The 23,638-nt window shown below is 50.0% G+C and overlaps 1 protein-coding gene across 3 annotated transcripts; it reads right to left on the reverse strand.

Annotated features, from left to right (window-relative positions):
- Window positions 1-4,270: 4,270 nt before the first annotated feature.
- Nrbp2 (nuclear receptor binding protein 2) lies at window positions 4,271-10,556 on the reverse strand. Of its 3 annotated transcripts, none has more exons than XM_037197580.1 (18): window positions 10,200-10,556; window positions 9,673-9,795; window positions 9,502-9,603; window positions 9,317-9,406; window positions 9,108-9,148; window positions 8,914-9,008; window positions 8,766-8,789; window positions 8,613-8,696; window positions 8,476-8,531; window positions 8,300-8,395; window positions 7,723-7,876; window positions 7,529-7,631; window positions 7,380-7,430; window positions 7,170-7,305; window positions 6,300-6,353; window positions 6,148-6,211; window positions 6,001-6,056; window positions 4,271-5,913 (listed from the first exon to the last, which is right to left on the reverse strand). In XM_037197580.1, exons 1-18 carry the CDS (start codon window positions 10,326-10,328, stop codon window positions 5,845-5,847), a joined length of 1,527 nt encoding a protein of 508 aa, XP_037053475.1. In that variant the 5' UTR covers window positions 10,329-10,556; the 3' UTR covers window positions 4,271-5,844. The 3 variants fall into 3 exon arrangements, with proteins under 3 accessions (XP_037053475.1, XP_028726724.1, XP_037053476.1); XM_028870891.2 differs by having other exon boundaries at window positions 7,744-7,876; window positions 10,200-10,554; XM_037197581.1 differs by lacking the exon at window positions 10,200-10,556 and having other exon boundaries at window positions 9,317-9,371; window positions 9,673-9,763.
- Between the last annotated feature and the right edge of the window lie 13,082 nt (window positions 10,557-23,638).

The raw sequence follows: 23,638 nt of genomic DNA on the forward strand, positions 1-23,638 counted from the left end.
CAGTTACAAAGAGAAACCCTGTCAAAACCATCCCCCCCCCAATAAAAGATTGAAAAGAGCCCAATGGTGTGGTGGGCACACACTATAATCCCAGTACTCAGGAGGCAGAGACAGGTGGATCTCCGATACAGTGCTGGGATCAAAGGCAGGCGATCCCAAGTGCTAGGATCAAAGGTGTGAGCCACCGTCTGCAGCTCTGAATTTCATTTAGACTGATTCAATCTTGTGTAGCCCAGGGTGGACTTGAGCTCCTGATCTTCCTGCTTCCTGTTCCCAAATGCTGGGATTAAAAGGTGTGTGCACCACTGCCTGGCCTCTATGGTTAACTAGTGAATATCTCTGCCTCTGATCTCCAGGCAAGCTTTATTTGTCAGAACACAAACAAATAACACACTCTTACAATACAATAAAATAAATACATCTTTTTTTAAAAGGAAAAAAGTTAAGACAGTCACATACAGACAGATAACTGTTCAAGGACATGGGGTGGAGATTTGATCGATATCAAGGAAGAGCTTCAGTGATTTTTTTTTTTATTTTTATTTTATTTATTTATTTATTTTTTTTTAGTTTTTCGAGACAGGGTGTGTCTGTGTAGCTTTGGAGCCTGTCCTGGATCTCGCTCTGTAGACCAGGCTGGCCTCGAACTCACAGAGATCCTCCTGGCTCTGTCTCCTGAGTGCTGGGATTAAAGGCGTGTGCCACCACCGCCCGGTCACTGTGATCTAGATTTCTAGCCTTGGGCTTTGAGAAAATTAATTTCTGCTGTTCAAGTCACCAGGTCCAGGTCTGTGGTATCTGTTATGACAGTTCAAATAAACAATATAATAACTGCTCTCTCTTAATGAGAGGAAATCCAGGTAGTGGTGGTGCAGGCCTTTAATCCCAGCCCTCGAGAGGCAGAGGCAGGAGGATCTCTGTGAGTTTGAGACCAGCCTGGTCTACAGAGTGAGTTCCAGGACAGCCAGGGCTGTTACACAGAGAAACCCTGTCTCGAAGAAAAAAAAAAAAAAAAAAAAAAAAAAAAAAAAGAAAAGAAATTGAAAAGTACCAGAAAACAGAAACTGTAATAATCACATTGGTCAATATTCCCCAAGATTTAGAACAAGATGGGCCTACCAGCCATGAAAATGAAGGCCAACACCCCTCCACCCAACCCCCACCCCGCACCCAGGGTGTTGAGTGGCTGGGTCTTACCACCACCACCAGGGGAACCCCAGGCACCACCCTCTGGTGGCAGCTTCCATTGGTAGTAATGTACAACACTTTCCAAAAAGATCTTTGGCAAGCTGCTAAAAACTTAAAACTTATTGAGATGTTGAGACCGTCTACTTTAAAAGAACTAGCCAAGGCTAGACTGCATGGTAACAGCATTTGGCTGCTTTAGATATCTTGTGAGTCAAGGAAGAGTCAAGGATTTTTAGCAAAGCAGCTTCTGAATGCCTGTCACAGCGTGGCCCAGAACACGGTTGCCCCCTACTCTGATTCTCCTGTCCCTGCTTTATTGTCACTCCAAAGGACCTGTATCCATCCCTAAAGGAGTGGTACAGCCTGTAAACACCAGTGTTTCAGTGTTAGCTGGACCAGGTTGTTTGTTTGTTTGTTTGTTTGTTTGTTTGTTTTTTCCAAACAGGGTTTCTCTGTGTGTCCCTGGCTGTCCTCGAACTCTTATCTGTAGACCAGGCTGGCCTCCAACTCAGAGATCCTCCTGCCTCTGCTTTCCAAGTGCTGGGATTAAAGGTGTGTACAACCATCGCCCAGCTTGGACCAGGTTCTTAGAGTTGCCGACAGGCAATATCCCCTCCTGAGTCCTACTCATGTAAAACATCTGAACCCCAGGATTTCACAAAGTTGTTTTTGAAAATAAGTCTTGTCTCCTTGCTCTGCCAGAGGCCACCCTGGCAGCCAGAAGTCCAGATCAGTGCCTGTTCCAAGTGTCACCAGAGAGGTCTCCCTTAGCAGCTGATAGGAGCAGATGCAGAGACCCACAGACAAACAAACATTAGGCAGAGAGAGAGAGAGCCCAAGTTGGAGATCTCCATCAGGTTCCTCCCTCTGGAACTTGGGAAACCCCTGAGGAAGAGGGGAAGAATTGTAGGAGCCGGAGGAGGTGGAGAACACCAGGAGAACATGGCCCCCAGAATCAACTAAGCAGGGCTCCTAAGGGCTCACAGAGACCAGATCAGGGTTCACAGAGACCGGATCAGGGCTCACAGAGACTGAATCAATCAGGGCTCACAGAGACTGAATCAATCAGGGCTCACAGAGACCGGATCAGGGCTCACAGAGACCGGATCAATCAGGGCTCACAGAGCCGGATCAATCAGGGCTCACAGAGACCGGATCAGGGCTCACAGAGACCGAAGCGGCCCGCACAGAACCTGCATAGGTCTGTGCTAGGTTCTCTCTGCATGTATGTTATGGTTGTTAGCTTTTTTTTTGGGGGGGGGACTCCTAGCAATAGGAATGGGGTGTCTGACTCTTTTGTCTGTTCTTGGTACCTTTTTTCTTACTGGATTGCCTCGCCTAGCCCCGATATGACGGTTTGTGCCTAGTCTTATTATATCTTGTTATGCAGTGTTGGAAGATATCCCCGAGAAGCCTGCTCTTTTCTGAAGGGAAACAGGAACAGTGGATCTGGGGGACTGGGGAGGCTGGAGGGAGGGGAGAGGAAACTGCAATTGAGATGTGTTAAAAACAAAAAAATAAGAAAATAAAAAAAGTAATCACTTCTGCCTTTGAGCCCTCTCATGTAAGTGTATACACATAAACACATTGATAAATAAATGTAGAACAATAGAAAATACAAATGTACATCTCAATAATTATCTAGGAAATAGAGAAGTCATAAACAATTTACTAAAATGTCATTTTCCCCTCCTCCTCCCCCTCCTCCCCATCCTCTTCTTCTTCTTCCAATGGTGAGTTCTGATAATTTCCAAAACAGCAGGCAAAGACAGGAGAGACAGAAGAGCTCTTACACAAAGGTCAGAATTCAGGAAGCATGGCAATTCCTGGAACTAGAAGAATGTACGTAACCTGACACCCTGCGTCCTGAGCAGAAAGGGTTTTCAGCTAAGCAAACTTCTTGTACCTCGGTACATTTTCAGTCATGTAGAAGATTAGAATAAGGACACACAGGCAAAGATTCCATAATTTCCCATGTATTTTTCTGGGGCACTTTGAAGGCTGTTCCTTTTCGGGGTGGGGAGGGGGGTAAAATAAAGGAAGAGGAATGCACTGGACCCAGAGAAAAGAGAACAGCGTGCAGTAGAATCCTGGTGCAGGACGACACATGCCAGCAACTGAGCCACCATGCAGAACAAGCAGCCCGAGGCACCAGGCCCTCACAGTGGAGAGCCAGTAAAGGAGGAATAGTGGTCAGTTGTACTTGGTCCTAAATATTGAGAGAGGACCCCCATGATGACTTAATGGCAGACACATACAGAAAACTAAGGAGGAGAGATGGTGAGGGGCTTTGCAGGCATGGGGGCTTGCCACCAAGCCTGATAATCGGGGTTCAGTCCCTTGAACCCATGGTGGGAAGAAAGCAAGCACCCACAGATTGCCCTCTGACCTCCTTCTGTGGTATGGCTGGCACACACACACACACACACACACACACACACACACACCAAAATGAATGTTTTCTAAAAACTAAGCAAAAAAGAAAATTATTAACTTCAGAGAAAACAAAAAGTTGTGCAAGAAACAAAATACAACCTAGGACACCTTGTTCCTTGCGGAGACCTACACTACAAAATTCAGATAGCTGTGATGCCCATCAAACTTGGATGATGCTGGGTCAGAGGGTGGGCAGGTGATGAGCCCTACAAGTTGCCATGTGGGCACACCTAACATATAAAAAAAAAAAAAAAAAAAAAACAAGAAACAGAACCAAAAGCATGCTTGTGGCCTGGCGTAGTGGTACACAGCTTTAATGCCACCACTGGGGAGTCTGATACAGGCAGATCTCTGTGAGTTTGAGGCAGGCCTGGTCTACAGCGTGAGTTCCAGGCTGAGGCTAAGAGACTGGAATTTGTGGAAAATCAGGGTAGACAACTGTATTCATTATTTACTATTGACCCTGCCCACCCCCCAACAACTCTACTTCTAAAACAATATGCAGTAAGGCATGATGGCTCACACCTATAAACCCAGCAGAGGCCCGGTCTGGATACTAAGCTCCAGGCAAGCCAGGCTACATGGCAACACAGTATCTTATCTCTAAAGATAAGCTGAACAGAGACAAGATAAAGCACAGCACTGATGCTTTCAAGTTCAGTTTAATCACTTGTACAATCTGTAATGGATTTTCCAAATAAACTATGTCAGACCATGCATAATCAAGTGTTCATTCGCTTTATTAAGTGTCCCATGACAAATTGGCTTTATTTTAGGTTTAGGTTTTGGTTAAGATGATATGGTAGGCAACACAACACGCCCCCACCCCTGCCTGTGCCCACGCCCATTCTCCAAGCACCAAAACCCAGGATGACTAGTCTCCATGAAAAAGGTACTCTGCAGGTGTGATCCATCTACAGGCCCTGAGAGGGACAGCATTCTAGATTATCTAGGTGGGTTCAACCTACTCACAAAAGGCCCCAACCTTCCAGGCAGTGGGAAACCAGACACCTAGTCCATGAGAGAGGTTTCAACCTGACGCTGCTGGTCTTGCAGGTGGAAGGAGAATTAAGAAAAGTTGGTGGCTTCTAGAAGCTGAGAAGGGCTCTTAGTTGGCGGCTGTAAAAAAGTAGGAATTTCTGCCTTACCACGGCAGGGGAGTGAATTCCTGCCAATAGCGTGAAGGAGCAGGAGGTGAGCCCCCCACCCACCCACCCCACCCCCACCTCCCAGGAAGGAACTTAGCCACTGATGCCCAGGTTTTAATCTAGTGAGAGCCGGTATCAAACTTCTGATGTACAGAACTGTGTTTGTGTTGTCCCAAGCCACCAGTTTAGGCATGAGTGTGACAGCAGCAATGTGGAACTATTTATAACACAGTAGTGAGCTTTCTTGGTTTCACATACGAAGAAGTGTTTAAAAAGGAACTTGAAGGCATAAAATTTATACATACGTTTAAAAACATTTAAGACTTTAAATTTGAAGTTGGAAGACAGGCAGTTCAAGAACCAAGAAATCAGGGTGGCTGTGAGGGGAAGTATCTATCAGGACTTTGAAATGCGTAAGATTGAGATAAGTTGGGTTGGGGAGAAAGAGGGAGCCAGGAGCCTCTGAGCTCCCACACAACTTCCCCAGGGAGGAGGTGCAGAGGACACCTGACCTCTGAGCCCTCAGGAATGAAGACCAGAAAGACCCTGCTGGAGGACTTTGGGGAGGACACAGGTCCTGGTCTCAAGTTTGTGGAAGATCGGAGAGAGGACTCAGGGCAGGTCTGCACGGGATTGGGACTGGTCTGGGTGGGGCCGGGGAGTTTGCCGGCCATGGGTCCAACTCTAAGCTCCCTAACCTCTGATTCTCCAACCAGGTCTAGTCTGCCTGATGCCCAAATTTGTGTCTGACACCTGAAGGAGCTCTATTACTTTTGAGTTCGGCCTCCTCCCCTAGGTTTCTAGGTTGTTGTCCAATAACAGATGGAATAGTTCCCCTAAGTGACCTGTATCCTCTACTCCCATCCAGGCTTGGGGCTCCATCACCACCCCAGGGACCCTGACTGCTGCAGAAAGCTGCGGGTGGGGCGGGGCGGTGTCTTCACTAGCAGGGCCTGTGTTCATTGGCTCCAGGGAACACAGGCAGAAGGCAGCTCTGAGCAGTATGGGGCTCTTTGCCGAGTGGACAACCCTGAACCCTGGTATCCCTGCTGGGCTGCCAGGCCTGGGAAGGTCAAGCCTGTGTCCCACGGTACTTGAGAAAGGTGGTCTCCAGGAAGGCTGCTAGTTTTGTCCGGTCGTCCTGCAGTGGATGGGTAGGGAGGCATGGGAGTACTGGGCAGTTCGGCCCACCCCTGCACCCTTCCAGACCTGCAGTATACCCGCCTACCTCGTGCAAGAAGCCATAGTGCACTAGTTCAGCGGCGAGGTCCTGGGCACTGTCGGCTGAAGAGAGGACATAGGACAAATGAGTTGTGGCACCGGCCAGAGCCTGCGTGAGTCCCAGTGAACCACCGGGTCCCCCCCATCAGCCTACTTGGGAGCAGGTCATAGGTCAGCTGCCTATGTAGCCGGTCCTCCAGCACCAAAAGCAGAGTGAGCTGTGGATGAGATGGCATGGTCAGGGTGGAGCCAGCGTGGACACCTCCCCATCTCTCTCCCCTCGTCCCGCCCAGGGCCCTTGCTCACGTGCCACCGGGCCTTGTCCTCACTTCTCTCCAGGTTGCACTGCATCTGGACCACCTGAGGGCAGGGAAGCTGTATGAGCCACAGTGTGCACAGCTTAGAGGCGTTCAGTCATAATCCCACAGATGGCAGCTTCGCCCCATTGGCTCCTCAGCCAAGCACATACACCAAATGTCTGAGGAGCCTAGCCAAGGAGCCCAGAAGAACCGGCAGAGCCCCCCAAATGGTAAACCTCTCCAAGGGAAGTCCAGAAAGCTCATCTCACTGCACCAGCACTGAGGTGTGTGTGTGTGTGTGTGTGTGTGTGTGTGTGTGTGTATGTGAGAGAGAGAGAGAGAGAGAGAGAGAGAGAGAGAGAGAGAGAGAGAGAGAGAGCGCACACCGCTGTATCCCAGGATGTGACTGTACAGAAAAGCAAGGTGCCCTCAGGAGCAGGCCAGGAGGCTGGGGCTTCCTGGGCAACCAGGATCCAGGACACTTTGGCTACTGGCCTTTGAACTTAGGGGCACTGTGGAAGGAAGGAAGGAAGGAAGGAAGGAAGGAAGGAAGGAAGGAAGGAAGGAAGGAAGGAAGGAAGGAAGGAAGGGTGATGGCTCTGGATCCAGATGAGGAATGGAGGTGGCCAAAGCCTCTGGGACGGGCATGCAACAGGATGGGGAAAAAGGGCTGCAAAAGCCAGACGGAAGCCTCTGGGGGGGAAATGGGTGTCTCAGTGTGATTACGGCTTCCACCAAGGGGTCAGCTTGGGTTTGGTCTCTGGCAGCCTGGAAGAGAACTGGCGTGGGGGAAGACAGGCGCCCAGGGCAAGGCCCCCATTGTGTGGCTGTGGACAATTCTGAGGGGCAGCACAGGGCAGCGGGAGCTGGGGCTCACCTTCCTGGTCTCCGAGTCAAAGGGTTCTGGCGTCGGGGTTTTGGCCTTCTGGGCCTCCTCCGGGGGCGGGGCTAACACACGGGGAAGTCCCAGGGGCCGGGCAGCCGCGAAGTTCATCAGTGGATAGATCCCATTCCTAGAGGTACACCAGCGGATAACCGGGGGCTCAGGCCTGACAGCGCTTGTCCTCGGTCTCACGCCGGCTCTCACCTGACATCCTCTAGGAATTTGTCCAGCTCCAAGAAGGAGACCTCCGAGTACCTAGAATAGGGTGGGAGGGAGGGACATAGGGGAAGTCAGGCCAAAGGCTAGCCAGGCAGCTAGCAAGGGGGGGCGGGGCTCATGTGGTCGCTGCTCACCGCCATTGCATTGGGGGTCCATGGGGCTGGGGCATCTCAGCCAAGACTGCGTGGAGGTCCATTGCCTTGGTCTTTTCTTCTACCACATTTTCAGGCATGAGGTCTGTGAACCATAAGAACGTTCCGGGAGGTGGACCCAAGCCAAGGGTCCTGCAAAGACCCTTCTATGTTCTCACCCCAGGTTCCTGGCCCACCCCAGCGCTTCTGCCCCTCACACTGGTGCTGGATGAAGCAATGAGCTGCCAGCAGCTTCAGCGAGTGCACCTCAAAGAGCACTCGGTGGAAGAGAAGGTTGTGGGCAGAGGGCCGGCGGGCAGGGTCCCGGGCCAGGCAGGAGAGGATGAATTCCTAGGTGGTAGAGAGGAAAGGCAGGTGGGTGGAAAACCCTCGCTCTAGAGGGGGTCCCTGAAGACCCTAGACCCCTCAGGTCCAATCACCACATCCTCCCTCCCCCGTGATGCTGCAAGAGCCTTCCTGTATGAATGCACAGAAGAGAAGGCATCCCATTAGCAGCTCAGCATCTGATGCTGTAAACTTGAGGACAGGCAGTAAGCTCTGGGCCCCAAACACCCACACGCTCCACTTCCATTCACCCTTGTGAACTTTGTGAGCTCGCAGAAGTCTTTTTTCCCAGGTAGGCCTCAGAGCAGCAGCTGGTAGACCTTCAGATGCACTGACTGAGCAGGCTATACCTCTAGCCTGCCTAAAGCATTTTAAGGGCAAGCTGAGGCACCTGCAGCCAGCCCCAGAGGGGCAAGGTAAGCTGCTCACCCGCATGTTGGGGTCACTCAGTGAGTGCCTGGCTCGAGCAATAGCCTCTTCTGTGACCCGGGTATCCCCATTGGCTTGGATCTCCAGTACAGCCATCTGGGTACAGGGACAGATTGGACATGGTGAGATGGGGTGGAGCCCAGAGGAGAAGAGGCTAGGCAGAGAGCGGAGGGTACCTCCAGTGCACACATCCCAAAGGAGAAGATGTCCACTGCAGTCCCATCGTTGACTTCTGAAATGGGAAGAACAAGGCAGGGCTGGTCAGTCGGATGTGCCAGCAGGTCAGGTGCCCTAGAGCCCCTTAAGGACTCACCGCCATACTCTGGTGGGAAAAAGTGCAGGTTCCGAAGTTCCTCCCGCTCAGCGCGGATGGGGCTCCGTAGATCATCAGGAAGTGCTAAGGAAGAGCGTGGGGCTGAGCAGACCAGTTTCTCCATGGTCCCCACACCCCAGAGGCCCCACGCACCATTGGAGAAGATGCGGTACCACACTGCAATGGCCAACGCGGAGAGAAAAAGCAGGCGTCAGCAGGCTGGCACACTGGGCAGTCTCTGCCCTGGGCTCCCGCAGGTTTCCCCAACCCGGCCCCCTGTCCCGCCCCGCCTCGCCAGCACCGGAGCCGATCTTGATGAGGCCATTGTGCTGAATGAAGATGGTGTCACTGGTCAGGTTCCCGTGGATGATGGGGGGACTGCAGGCGTGCAAAAAACTGCAAGCATAGAGGGAGGGAGGCAGGAAGAACCGGGTCAGAGGGTACCGGAAAGGTGCAGGGCAGGGGGCAAGCGCGTGGGCAAGCCCAGGTCCTCACCTGAGTGCCGACAGGATCTGCGTACACCAGCGCTTCCAGGCCTGGCAGCGGACGCACGATTCCGTCGGGTGGGCACCAAAAGGCTGCTGAGCCTGTGGAGCCCGCCCGCTCCCCCGCTCCTGTCCCGCGGCCACTCCGAGTCCCCCCGCCCCACTACTGTCCCTAAGTTTTTGCGGGACTCCCTTCAGTCCCTAGCCCACTCCCCATACCCGGGCGTTCATGGCCTTGTGGTTCTTCTTGGTCTTTTTGAGGAACTGCTTGAGGCTGCCAGACGACACGTATTCTGTGATGAAGATGACCTGCGGGCAGGCGGGCTCCGCCGTTGCGGGTGGGTCCCCATGCTGCCCCACCCAGCCTGTGGCTTCACTCCGCCCTACACCCGCCCCTAGCTCACCCTCGCGCGGGCCTCAGAGGCATCCAGCCAATACTTGTGCAGCTTGACGATGTTGGGGTGGTCCACCAGCGCCAGCTGCTCAAACATGGTCTGGATCTTCTCCTAGGGAAGGAGGATGGTCGTGGGGGGCAATCATGACATGGAGCAAAGGGGGGTATGGACAGGCCTCACCTCATGGGCCGAAAAGGCCTTCCTATCCCCGAAGTGGAGTTCGTTCCACACCACTTCTACCCCCTCCTCCGTGTCCATGGCCAGAAAGGTGCTCTGGATCCCCGGCATGTTCCCTTGGTTCACCTAGGTGGGAAGGATGTGTGTCTTGGTACGAATAGAGCCAGGGTGTGGACGTGGTCCCTGTCACAACCTTCCCCCAACCATGAATGTGCTGCCAGCCCTGCCCAGCTCAGTGTGAGAGCTGGGGGTGCTGAGGCTGGGGATCTACCCTCTAGGAGGATAGGGGTCGTGTCCAGGGGTGGACCAGGATGTGAAGCAGGTTTTAGAGGCTGGGGACGATCCCCAGAGGGGTAGCGGGGGGGTCCAAGAGGCACGTGGAGGTGGTCCCAGGATGACACCGGTGTTCAAGAAACGGGGGTTTCTCACCAGGGCATCAGGGGAGACCGTCAGGCTGCCCGGGCACCACGGGCCCCGTGGCTTCCAGCCTTAGGCTATGGGACGGCAGCGTCACCCGCACCCGTGCCCACCTGCTCCCGCCGCTTCTGCCAGCGGCCACACGGGCTCTCCTCCAGGATGTCGCTCTCGTCCTCGCTCTCGTCCTCCCGCTCCCGCTCGCGCTCCCGGCCTCGCCTCGGCGCCGGCTCCGGGGCCGCCATGGCTCGGCGGGCCCAGGCCGCCGCCCTCCGCGCAAGCCGTCGCCCCGCTCCCGCCCGCCCTGGCCCAGAGCCCGGCAGCCCAACCTGGAGCCCAGCGAAGCAGCCGCCGCGAGCCCTCCTCGGCTCCGGGAAATTGGGAGGTGCGGGCTCGCAGCGGACCCGAGGGAGGAGCTGCCCCGCCCCTCCGGAGCCGCCTCTGCGGGCCGGTGCTGGAGAGCAGCTCGACCGAGGGCGGCAGAGCCCCGCCCCGGACACGCCTCGTCCACCCAGACCACGCCTGCTCCCCCAAAAGCTCCGCCCCGGAGAGACGCGCCCCTCAAAGGCACCGCCCATTCCTGCGGAGGCCTCTCCTAGGCTATCCTAGGAGCTGTGCTCTCTCTCCGTGCGCAGCACGCCGCCGTGGCTGGCCTCCTCGGGAACCACTCTGGTTAACCCTCGGAGCCAGTTCTTTTTGCACTGCATCCTATCACATATGTCCTGAACTCGGCCCGATGGAGAGGGTCCGAGAGCCTGGATGGGGCAGCAAGGGTCAAGGGCATTTGGGGGCAGGCACTTCAGTGGCTGGAGGCCATAAGGTTTCAGAAGTGGGACCAGCTCTCCCCTCCGGTAGCCAAGGGAACACAAGGAGAGCACCACTAAAGGTGGCGGATGAACGCACCAGCAAACTGACAGGATGCACTTTAAACCCTGACCACCTGTCTCTCCCTGTCCCAGAATTCCGTGCTTCTCTTTCAGTGAATAAGCCCACTTTGCATAATGGCAAGTTTCTCCCCCCACCCCCATGTGACCCTCTCCTTTCCACTGTGGGCTCCCTTGAAGCAGTGGAACCACGAAGACGGAGCACGTCTCACCTGCCACTTCCAGCAGAATTCCCGAAAAACCTTTATCCACCCTCACTCTCACACTTGCCCTCCTAGCTATATAGAGACCATAACCTGCCTGCCTGCCGTCCAGATGTAAACACCAGCTGGGCGCTGACCAGCTCTGCTCCCTCTGCTCCTGACTTCTAGCATAGCTTGCTCAGAATGCTGCAGCTGGTCCTGGTGGCCTATCCACCCTAATCTGAAAAAGGGCTGCCCACAGAAACCAGAAAGGGGCCAATGCTTGGAAGACAATTAATTCCCAAGTCCCTGGATCCACCTATTAACGTCTTTTAAACTGGGGCCCTAGCCGCACTGGAGAGTCTGCGCAAAGAATGTAAATGATGAGGAGCCTTGTACCACACAGTGTTAGCAGAGCCTCTTGAGGGTTCAGACTACAGATGGAACCCAATTAAAAACCCCACAACACTGATGGCTCATCCGTTAACAGAGAACCCATGTTCAATTCCCAGCACCTACAAGACTGTTCACAACTACCTGTTACTCCACTTCCAGGAGATCTGATGCCCTCATCTGATTTCCATGGGTACCAAGCACACACAGTGGTACACGTACATATATGCAGTCACTCACTATTATAGACATATAAAATAAATCGTAAAAACAATCCACAATGCCAAGGCTAGTGGCGTTCATACATTAGTGTTGGCAGAAACACGTGTTGTCTAAGAACCATCGGGGAGAGGGCATCTGGATGCCCACACAGGCTTCCCTTAGGCTCCATCCCACATGACCTCTGCCACCACTGTTTTTTTGGGGGGTGGGGTGGGGGCGTTGTTTGGTTGGTTTTGTTTTTTGGTTGGTTTGATATTTCAAGATAGGGTTTCTCTGTGTAACAGCCCTGGCTGTCTTGGAACTCACTCTGTAGACCAGTCTGGCCTCTGACAGAGATCTGCCTGCCTCTGCCTCCCAAGTGCTGGGATCAAAGGTGTGCGCCACCATGCCCAGCCTCACCACTGTTTTTCATAAGCAGCCTTTGTGGTGGGCAAACCTGCCCTGGGCTCTGACTGTTTGCTGGACTTGACAGGCCCATCCCTGCAGGCTCTTTGCTCCGACTGTCTTAGGCACAGAATACACTTTCTGTCATCCTTTGAGTCCCCGTCCTCCAGGTCTTGACTCCAGTGTCATCTCTCAGACAAGACTTTCCTGGGCTCCATCTTTGCACAGCTCCTTTCCTCCCCAGCCTCACAATTTTTCCCGTGACCTTTGGCACTTGACCTTTGGCACTTGACCCGCATGTGTTGCTCTGCTTCATCTGTCCATGCTGGAGAGTGGCAAGGGTAGAGTGTCTGCTCTTGGTGCCACGGACAGTGTTCAGCACACACCAGGCCCTCATCAGTGGTGTGAGAGATGATGTGCTGGAGAGGATGCATGAAAGGTTAGGTGGGTGGTTCAAAGGGACTCTTGAAGTGGCAACATTTGAGCCGAGCCTCAGTGCATTTTCCTTTCCCTTTTCTGCCAGTCACAGGTCAAACAGATGTGTGCATTCTAACCTAGTGCCTGGGGAATGGCCTTATTTGAGACAACTCTCATTGGATTTAGGGAGGGCTCTGGAATCCAACATCTGGCATGGGGCAGAAACCTGAAGAATGCTCTTGGTCACCTTCCTCAGCCACTGCTCCAGATCCAGTTTGCCTCTAGTCCCTGCTTCCACTCTTATCCATCTTCACATTCTGCCAAGGTCCTTGCTATTTATCAGATGTCCTCTGGGTTTACCCCTTTGCTGTGGAACAATCTTTGTACACTAAGAATATATATTATAAGCCGGTCAGTGGTGGTGCATGCCTTTAATCCCAGCACTCGGGAAGCTGAAGCAGACAGATCTCTGAGTTCCAGGCCAGCCTGGTATACAAAGTGAGTTCCAGGACTCCAAAGTTACCATGGAGAAACCCTGTCTCAAAAAACAAAACAAAAAAAAAGTATCACTCTCATTCACTAATAAAAAGCTATACCTATAGCTGGACAGGAGGAGGTTAAGTGGGAAAACCAGACTATGAGGATACTGGGATGAAGAAAGGAGGAGTCAGAGGAGTCACCAGCCAGATGGATAGAGCATTGGACACACAAAATGGGATAGTAGTAAAAGCCACGAGCCTTGGGGCAGCACATAGATTAATAGAAATGGGTTAAGTTGTAAGAGCTAATTAGTAACAAGGCTGAGCTATTGGCCACGCATTTATAATTTATATTATCACCGAGTCGGTTAAACGGCTGCCAGTTATCTGGGAGCAGGCAGTTGGGACAGAGAAACTCCGCCTACCCCCCCTTCTCAGAAATCATCTACCCCCTTAACCTTTTGCCCTGAGCTTTAGTACCGAGTGCTTTTCTTCTGCCTCTTGTGGATCTACCATGACTCCTCAGGTGTCCCTTCAGGGTCTCTCCGAACCTCTCCCTGCTGTAGGTTAGCCAGGTGATCTAATTGCAGAATTCCTGTTTCTTTTCCTCTGTCAGGTGGCTCTCAGGGCTTGGGCAGGTGTCCTCAGAGGCCAAGCATTCCAGATAGAAAGGGAGGAGGCTCCTTGCCTTGCCTCTTGGCTTTGTGCTCTTAGGAACACCTTCCAGAACAGCAGCCTGGGTTTGGAAACTTGCCTCCAAGACCAGGGGAAGGCAGTGGAGAGGCTGGCCCCTTTGGGATGGGTGGCGAGACTGTGGCTTCGGTTCTTCCTCTCCAAGGAAGCCAACATTGATCTTCTGGGCTCCTCGGGGGAGTCCCGTGTGGCAGGAAAATTCCTTACAACAGTGGGGACAAGCCACCCTCCCTGCAGCTTCTGAAGTTTGAAAGTGGTTCCTAGTGCGTGTGTGCGTTTGAAAGCAATCAGTTAAGAAAAAAAAAAGGGGGCGGGGAGATCAGCTGTTTCAAGAGATTTTAGGGGAATAGACATCTATTGAATCTTTAATTATTACTAAGAAATAGAGGCAGTAGTGCTAAATGGAAGCAATGCATGCTACAGCCAAGTGCTTCCTGGGTACAAGGCCCTCAATAATGAAACCCCACCACCATACCCAGCAAATTGCCGTCAAGAACGACTTGGATGTTTACATTTTTTATCCAACAAAAATGTGCCAAAAAGATCAAATGGCACTTGATCGATAGAACAGTAGAGGCAAATAACTACGAAGCCGTGTGGTGGGCACACCTCTCGGTGGAAGAGTTTCCAGCTCTTCATGGATTGTCAGTAGTCACAGCACTCAGGGAGACACTGGACGCCATCCAGCTGCATTTAGAGGAGGTGGAGGCGAGACAGATGTAAAGATACAAGTTATTTCTCCTCTTGAGATGACTTGCTGGATGCCACAGGGAAGTGTTATTTATTTTTCAATATTGACTAAAAATAGATGGAAGTGGAAGACCAAAATTTAACTTGTGTAATAAGCGACACAATGTAACATTTCCCCCTTCCCTCCCCACTCTTCTTTGGTTTTTTCGAGACAGAGTTTCTCTGTGTATCCCTGGCTGTCCTGGAACTCACTCTGTAGACCAGGCTGGCCTTAAACTCACAGAGATCCTCCTGCCTCTGCCTCTGCCTCCCTAGTGCTGGGATTAAAGGCCTGCACCACCACCACCACCTGGCTTTTCCTTCTCATTAGAGAGAGCAGTTATTATATTGTTTATTTGAACTGTCATAACAGATATCACAGACCTGGTGACTTGAACAGCAGAAATTAATTTTCTCAAAGCCCAAGGCTAGAAATCTAAGGTCACAGTGGGGCAAGGCTTGCCCCTCCTGAAGTTCTTCCCTTGATATGTGGATCGACTCTCCTCCCCATGTCCTTGAACAGTTAGTTATCTGTCTGAATAGGACTGTCTTAACTTTTTTCCTTTTTTAAAAAAGATTGATTTTATTGTGTGTGTAAAAGTGTGTTATATGATATTTTGTTTGTGCTCTGACAAAGCTTGCCTGGAGATCAGAGGGCAGAGCTAGCCACTTGTTAACCATAGAGGCCAGGCAGTGGTGGCACACACACCTTTAATCCCAGCAGTTGGGAAGAGGAAGCAGGAAGATCAGGAGTTCAAGTCTACCCTTGACTACACAAGATTGAACCAGTCTAAAAGAAAATCAGAGCCGGAGGCAGTGGCTCACACCTTTGATCCCAGCACGTGGGATCTCATGCCTTTGATCCTAGCACTTAGGAAGCTCATGCCTTTGATCCCAGCATAATCAGGAGGTGGAGACAGGAATATAAGGTGGGTGGAGACAGTCTCCCTGCCCCGATTCAGTCTGATTCGTAGAGACAGGATCCTGCATTAGGTCTGAGATTTCATAGAGTTAAGAAGTCCCTGGTGGCTGGCTGCTCTGCTTCTCTGATCTTTCAGCTTTCACCCTCAACATCTGTCTCCAAGTTTTTATTGATAATACTGAGTAGGATCTCGCAACAAGAGTGCTTTGACTGCATGTGCTGTGTGCATGGAGTGCTCAAGGAGGCCAGGAGAGGGTCAGGAGTTACAGAGAGTTGTCTCTACATGTGTGCTAGGAGTGGAAGGGGGTCCTCTGGAAGAGCAGAAAGTGCTTTTAGCTGTTAAGCCATCTCTCCAGGCCCTGACCTCCGCTTCCTTAAATCAGTCACACCAGGTATGAGGGTGCATACCTGTGACCTCTACATTGAGGAAGCTGGAGTAGGAGGATTGGGAACTTGAGGATATCCTGAGCCATATAGAAAGTTCTAGACTACCTTAGTGACCTCAGTATACCTTAATTTCCATTTAATGATCCTGTCTCCAAGTAGTCACACACACACACCCCTTTTTTTAAGACATGTTTTCTCAGTGTGGCTCAGGTTGTTCTGGAACTTGCTCTGTAGACCAGGCAGGCCTGGAACTCAGAGATCCACCTGCCTCTATGTCCTGAATGCTGAGATTAAAAGTGTGTGCTGCCACCGCCGCCGCTGCCACCACCACCACCACGTGGCCAAATAATCAAATTTTAAAACACATTTAATCTAACAGTTAGAATGTCTATATTTGAACTTTTTAGAGTAATTTTTATAACTAGTTACTTTTAAATCAGTATGGTTTGTTAGTGGATTATTAGAATTTTTTGTTTGTTTCAAGCCTATCCTTTAACTGCTAAGCCATCTCTCCAGCCCTAGGAAGATATTTTTAAAGACTTATTTTTATTGTTTTTATTTGTGTGTGTGTGTGTGTGTGAACGAATGTGAATGAATGTCATCTGTGTGTCAGGTGCCTGAAAAAAACAGGAGAGTCAGATCTGCTGAAGCTGGAGTTACAAGTGGCTATGGGCTGCCTGATCTGTGCCCTAGAAATAAACTTGGATCCTCTGGAATGATAGTAAGCACTCTTAACTTAGAAGGGTCTTTAAATTTTGAACATAGAAGGTTGACATGTTGGCATCTGCCTGCAATCTCAGCACTTGGAAGGGAGAGGCAGGAGAACCAGAAGTTCAAGATCATACACAATTACACAAGGAGTTCGAGGCCAGCCTGGATTGCATGAGGCTGGGACTCTAAAGACAAGCAAAATAATTAATCATAGAGGACTGGAGAGTTAGCTCAGAAGTCAAGAGCACTGACTGTTCTTCCAGAGGACCGGGTTTTGATTCCCAGTGCCCCATGGGGACAGCGCCACATGGGGGCTCACAACCTGACTCCAGTCCCACCCAGGCAGATCTGATGCCCTCTTTTGACCTCTGTGACTACCAAGCATGCATGTGATACACAGGCATACATACAGGCAGGATACTAATATATATATATATTAAATACAATTAAAATAATTTAAAATTGAACATAGAAGTCGTTGCTTTTCATTATAACAAGAAACAAGAACAGCACTAAATTCTTAAGTTCTTTAAAGAAATAAAAGGAAAATGCTCCCCGGAATGTGCTAAGAACCCTTGGCCAGGTCTGGATTGGATATAAAGAGCACCTTGCCTATGTCAGGGATTACAGTGTAGCTATGGATATCAGTCCATCCAGAGTTTCAGCAGCAAAGGCCTCATTGTTTATAAATGAAAGACTGCCGCACAGCATGCAAATATCCCTGAAGGCCCAGAAGAACATGTGGAATGTTTTGAGACTGTGCACAGAACAGGAACAAACCCCAAAGAATCAAAAAGCAAGGTCCTATGCAAGGGCAGCATGTGAGCTGGAGAGAGGGATTTGTTCTGGATCCACTCTGTGTGTAGGGCTTCCTTCTATCAGCCCCCCCCCCCCCACAGTAAAACAGACTTTGGTAATCAACTTGGCTTGACTCACAAGCCTTGTTGTAGACCAAAAAGGCAGAGGCCATACCTGGTAATAATCAACAAAATAATTCAAACGGACTCTGGTTGGTCATCTTGAGAGTCACTAGACTGAAGGTGGCATTGTATACCTTATCAACAATACCTTAGGTCTATATCTATGTGTGTGTCCTTGGCTCTCCAAGTGTGGTCTTGCATCCAGGACCTACTCCAGCTGACTTCTTCTTGCTGCCTTGGAGAGCTCAACTCTCTGACCAACCACCTTTTACTTCTCGGAGGCTCTTGGATGTCTGTAGCGTCATTGTGTCTTTGCTGGGGCTTTGGAGATCAAGCCCAGCATCTTGTATACACTCAGCAGGTGCTCTGCCGGTCAGCTACATTCCCAGTCCTGGGAACTTCTTTTTTGGTTTTGTTTCTCTTTTTTTGTGGCCCTGGCTGTCCTGGAACTCACTATGTAGACCACGTTGGTCTTCAGTTAATTCACAGAGATCTGCCTGTCTTTGCCTCCTAAGTAATGGAGACACTTAAAGGTATGTACTATATCACACCCAGCTTCTTGGAAATGTCTTCTTTTTTTCTTCTTGACTTTTCTTTTGTTTTATATATATATATATATATATATATATATATATATATATATATATATTATTAGTTTTTTGAGACAGGGTTTCTCCTTGTAGTTTTGGTGCCTGTCCTGGATCTCATTCTGTAAACCAGGCTGGCTTGGAACTCATAGAGATCTGCCTGGTTCTGCCCCCCCCCCCCCCCGCAAGTGCTGGGATTAAAGGTGTGTACCATCACCACCTGGCTGGAAACTTCTTAAAAGTAGACATTAATGTCTGTTCACATCTGGCAAATTCCAGTTCATCACTCCTTCCAGTACTTCCTCTGCCCATGTCCCAGCCCCTTCCCTTTAGGAATCGGTTGGTGAACATTGGGGGGTCCTGCTGTGTGCCTTGCTTCTCCTCTCCCCTCTGTGCCCCATGACTCCCTCACCACGTGCTGTGCTTTCCACAAAGCCTGCTGCACTGACTTGAAGTTCTCACCCACATCTGCTGGCAAGTTTTGTGATATGCTGCTGAAACCTGCCTGTTGTTAAATCTGTTTAACTCTATTTATTGTGGTTTGTTTGTTTGTTTGTTTCATTTTGCAAGACAGGGTTTCTCTGTGTAAAACTCTAGCTGCCCTGGAACTCTCTATGTAGCCCAGGCTGGCCTCTAACTCACAGAGATCCTCCTGCCTCTGCCTCCCAACTGCTGGGATTAAAGGCGTGCGCCGCCACCGCCCGGCTCCTTACAGTAGTTTTCAGGGTGAGGGTTTCTCTTTGTAAAATGCCCGGTTTCCTGGTGACATTTTCAGGTTTGCCTCACAAGTGTGATGACCATGGCTCATGCCTGTTCCCTGCTCCATTATTTCAGCCCTGCAGCCATAACTCTTGGTTATGTCCTTAGATTATGTGGTGGGCACTACTTCATTTTATTTGCTTTGAGATGAGAATCTCAATATATTGTCCAGGATGCTTGTGAATGGCTCAACAATGACCCTCTTAGTTTAGACTTTCAAATGTGGAGACTAGGGAAGACAGGAAAGAACACTGTCCCGATGGCACTGCTTTGAAAATTACGTACAGGAGTAAAGTGAAGGTGCCACACGGCACATCTTCTTTCAGGGAAATTTGTTTGTGACTTTGAATGTCATTGGTCTGCAGCCACATCAGCTGAACTCAAAACCTTATTTTCTGAAGACCACCATTGGGTGTTTGTCTAAGTGGGGAGTTGGTATATCAATTTCTACTTCCTGGGTCCTGAGATTTTTTTTAAAAAAGATTTATTTATTTAGTATACAGTATTCTGCCTCTATGTATGCCTGCAGGCCAGAAGAGGGCACCAGATCTCATTACAGATGGTTGTGAGCCACCATGTGGTTGCTGGGAATTGAACTCAGAACCTTTAGAAGAACAGCCAGTGCTCTTAACTGCTGAGCCGTCTCTCCAGCCTGGGTCCTGAGATTATTAGTGTGAGCTGTCACATACAGCCCTTGGGATCTTTTTGAAAGCTGTTTGGGCGTCTCTTCAGTTTCCCGGCACCTCTGCTGATCCCAAGGTAATTGGATACCTAAGAAGCCCAGCTTCTTCTGTGTCCATTTCAGTTCAAATGGCTGCAGATGTGACTGGTGTCAGGTCCTCGGGACACATAGGAATTAGGTGTCTCCTGACCCCCAGTGTCTCAGCCCTGGTATGGGATGGAGGACATCCATGTGTTCTGCTGTGAAGCCACCTGTCCCCATCTGGGCCCTGCATCAGATGAGTCAGTTTCTACCCCAGCCTCCAGCACACAAGGGAACCTGGAGGGGTTTACCCAGCTGGATAGCATACTCCTCTCTGTCACCCGCCTCGCCACAGGTACGCTCGGATCTGGCTGGTCCTCTCCCTGCTGGGCTTGTCAAGCAACTCCTCCTGGGCCTGGTCAGGCAATACTAGGCAAATTGAGTGAGGAAAAGAGATCAGGCATTGGACGGCCCCAATCTGACCTTCATGTCACCAGGAAAAAGGAATAAACAGCATGCTGGTATGTTGGCAGCTGGACAAAATGCTGTGCCTGACCTGTAGGGAATGAAGCAGCCAGAACCCACTTAATACTGGCATTCAGCCTTCAGCCTTCTGTGAAATCTCTCTCTCTCTCTCTCTCTCTCTCTCTCTCTCTCTCTCTCTCTCTCTCTCTCTGTGTGTGTGTGTGTGTGTGTGTGTGTGTGTGTGTGTGTGTGTATGTGTGTGTTTTGCACTCAAATTCATGATCTCCCTGCCTCAACCTCTGAGTGGGGGAGATTACAGGTACAGGCCTCTATGCCCAGTATAAAGACAGTTTTGAGCACAAACTATTAACTAATGTGTGCCTTTGGATAGTTTCTATAGCAACTCTAATTTCCTTTTAGCTAGAAGGACGCCTTGGCCTGATTTTTTTTTTTTTTTTTTGGAGGGGGGTCTTCTATTAAAATAAAAAGAGGAAAACTACAAACATGTTAAAAAGCTGTTCCATGGAACCATCACTATAGACGTTTTGGTATCACTCCAGGATACATTTGACTTGTATACACGACCACCTCTGAGTCTATTATGCCCCTTTGACAAAAAAAAGAATAAGAAAGAAAGGAAACTGGAATGTTGAGACACCAGCATGCATTGTCCAAACCCTGACCGTCTCTTAGGATCCTGAGTTTCCTGGAACAGGATATGGCCAGTGACATCCTTTCAGCGGCCGACAAGAGCTTGCTGGGTGAGGCTGCAGTTTGTAGCTGGTGCTTGCAAGTTAGAACCTGGCATGACATTGCTTCTCAAGTCACAATAGCAATCACTGAGCCTCCCTCCCCCACCCCGCCCCCTACATGCCTGGTCAAAATAGAGAAATGTGCCTCAGTCCAGATCTCCCACAGCTCATCTCTCTGGATAGAACATGAACAGCTACTTCTCTGGGGGGACTGGAATGCTCACAGTGGTGGCTGGATGGGAACACCAGATCACAGACAACTGGTACCATGTCTTCGTTGTACCTATGGCCTTGACCAGAGGCTAGCAGAGTCTGGGCACTGCAGTGGGTAATGGCAAGTTAAAAGTCCTGAGAAAAACTTAACTCATTCTTCTACAAGCTCTAGCCCAATGGTTCTCAACCTGTGGGTTGCAACCCCTTTGGGGTCACATATCATATATTTACATTATGATTCATAACAGCAGCAGAATTACAGTTATGAAGTAGCAAAGAAATAATTTCACGGCAGGGGGTCACCGCAACATGAAGTACTGTATGGGAAGGTCAGAGCATTAGGAAGGTTGACAACCACTGTATCTAGAGTATAACAGGAATCCTCATTTCCTCCCTTTTTCTCAACATGGGTGTCAGTATATGGATCTAAGAGCCTCAGAATCTTTTACCTTTGTGGACAGCGGATTCGGCACCGAGTCCTGGTAGGTCATAGCAGCATGGCAGGGACCCCTCTCTTCTCCAGATGCTTTGCTCTGAGCATGTTATATGGAATTGCCTGGCACGCACAGAACATTAAAAGGTGGGGGAAAGGTCCTGGCATCTAAATGGGCAATCACAAGAGAACCTCTGGGGACCAGAGTATGTGGAGAGGGGGAATCCAGGCAGCCTACCTAGGGCTAGAGGAGAGACCCTCTGCTCTTCACACAGCTCACCCAAGGCTCAGAATCACTTCCAGACTGAGGGACACTGGTGGAGAAAGTGTCCCCACAGCACAGCAAAAGCTTCAAAAGAGAGTGGGTACTGAGAGCACCAGCTGGGGAGGTGGACATCCCCCATGGACCAAACCTAACTAGAATGAGGGCCAGCTGCACAAAAGGTCAACATCCTCTGGGGTCCTTCCCAGGACACAGCAGGTCATGAAAATATACAAGATAAACAACAAAAATGGCTCGCATTCTAAGTGCTGGAGTGAGTGGGAGGGTCTGGAGAGAGAAGACAATTGACAAATAGCATTGATGATAGTCCAGGTATTAGAATTATTGGGAGAAAAGTCCAAAACAGCAGGTTAGGGTTACGGCTCAGTGCCACCAAAAAAAAAAAAAAAAAAAAAAAAAAAAAAAGGACTTCAGAGTGACGAACAAAGCTTCAAAGCCTGGGGGAACAGCATCAAGAGAGCTAAGATCACTGCCTGCATTGGAAGGTCTGAAAGGAGGAAAGCAGGACAGGCCTACAGAAAAGCAGTCTGAAACGAAAATTCGGAAAATGTCCCAGATTTGATGAGACAGATAAATTCCTGGTACGAGGGGGTTCGGCACACTCCAAATAGGATCAGCTCCAAAGAAACTACTGCAGGTAGCCTGTGGAGGTTCTTCAGACCAGGAGGCAGCCAAGGTCACTTCGGGCACCCACACTGCTGGATGAGTGAAGGGACCAGAGTACAGCCCCTGCCCTGACCACCTGACCCAGCTGGCATGTATCGGTGGTCACTCACATTCTGAGGCCCTGCCAGCATCTATCTATGTAGCCCAAATTTCAAGTTGTCTAGCTCTCTTGATTAATCTCTGCATTAAGGATTAAAGTTTTGGCAGGACATGGTGGTGCACACCTTTGATCCCAGCACTAGGGAGGCAGAAGCAGGTGGATCTCTGTGAATTCGAGGCCAGCCTGGGCTACAAAGCGAGTTCTAGAATATCCAGGGCTGTTATACAGAGAAACTCTGTCTCTAAAAAAATAAAATAAAATAAGACATTGTGTGGGTGTGGGGGGGCAGGGCATGGAAAGATGGCTCTACAGAAAAGAGTCCTGGAGCCGGGCGGCGGTGGCGCACACCTTTAATCCCAGCACTCAGGAGGCAGAGCCAGTGGATCTCTGTGAGTTCGAGGCCAGCTTGGTCTACAGAGTGAGATCCAGGACAAGCTCCAAAGCTACACAGAGAAACTCTGTCTCAAAAAAACCAAAAAAAAAAAAAAAAAAAAAAAAAAAGAAAGAAAAAGAAAAGAAAGAGTACTGATGGACCCATGTTCTATTCCCAGCACCCACACAGTGGCTCACAGCCATCTGTAACTCCTGTTCCAGGTGATCTGATACCCTCTTCTGATCTCCCTGGGGACCAGGCACACATGTGGGAAATAAACATACATGCAAGGCAAAGCATTCATATAATAAAAGCAAATAAAGACATAAATGATAATAAATAAAATTAAAATAAAGCCGGGCGGTGGTGGCGCACGCCTTTAATCCCAGCACTTGGGAGGCAGAGGCAGGCGGATCTCTGTGAGTTCGAGGCCAGCCTGGGCTACCAAGTGAGTTCCAGGAAAGGCGCAAAGCTACACAGAGAAACCCTGTCTCGAAAAACCATAAAAAAAAAAAAATTAAAATAAAAATGAGTTTTTCCCCCCAGATTTATTTTACTTTATGTCTATGAATGTTTTGCCTACATGCATATATGTGTGCTACCTGTGACCTGGCACCCTTGGAAGTTAGAAGAGGGTTTTGAACCCATTTGAACTGGAGCTATGGATGGTGGTTATGAGTCACCCTCTGAGAACAGCCAAGTGCTCTCAGCCCCTGAAGCATCTCTCCAGACCCTGCCGCTTTGTCCTCGTAGCTTTCTTGGGCTGTCCTGCTCCCCACTTTAGAACTCTGCCAGCAGGAAAGCCATGACCACAGGAAGACCTTGCCCTTGAATCTTTTAAACTTGAAGTTAAAATAAACCATTTTCTCTAAAACAAACAAAACAAAGGTTGGGGATT

The sequence above is a fragment of the Peromyscus leucopus genome, chromosome 20 (genome assembly GCF_004664715.2).
Source record: "Peromyscus leucopus breed LL Stock chromosome 20, UCI_PerLeu_2.1, whole genome shotgun sequence".
Lineage (NCBI taxonomy): Eukaryota > Metazoa > Chordata > Mammalia > Rodentia > Cricetidae > Peromyscus > Peromyscus leucopus.

Bases quoted from the DNA above. Each gene is read 5' to 3' on its own strand.
- Nrbp2 (XM_037197580.1), bottom strand. From the start codon at position 10,328: ATGGCGGCCCCGGAGCCGGCGCCGAGGCGAGGCCGGGAGCGCGAGCGG. The intron at 8,532-8,612 runs GTGAGTCCTTAA...TTCCCATTTCAG, and splicing joins TTTCCCACCAGAGTATGGCG to AAGTCAACGATGGGACTGCA. The intron at 7,877-8,299 runs GTGAGCAGCTTA...TCTACCACCTAG, and splicing joins TGAGTGACCCCAACATGCGG to GAATTCATCCTCTCCTGCCT.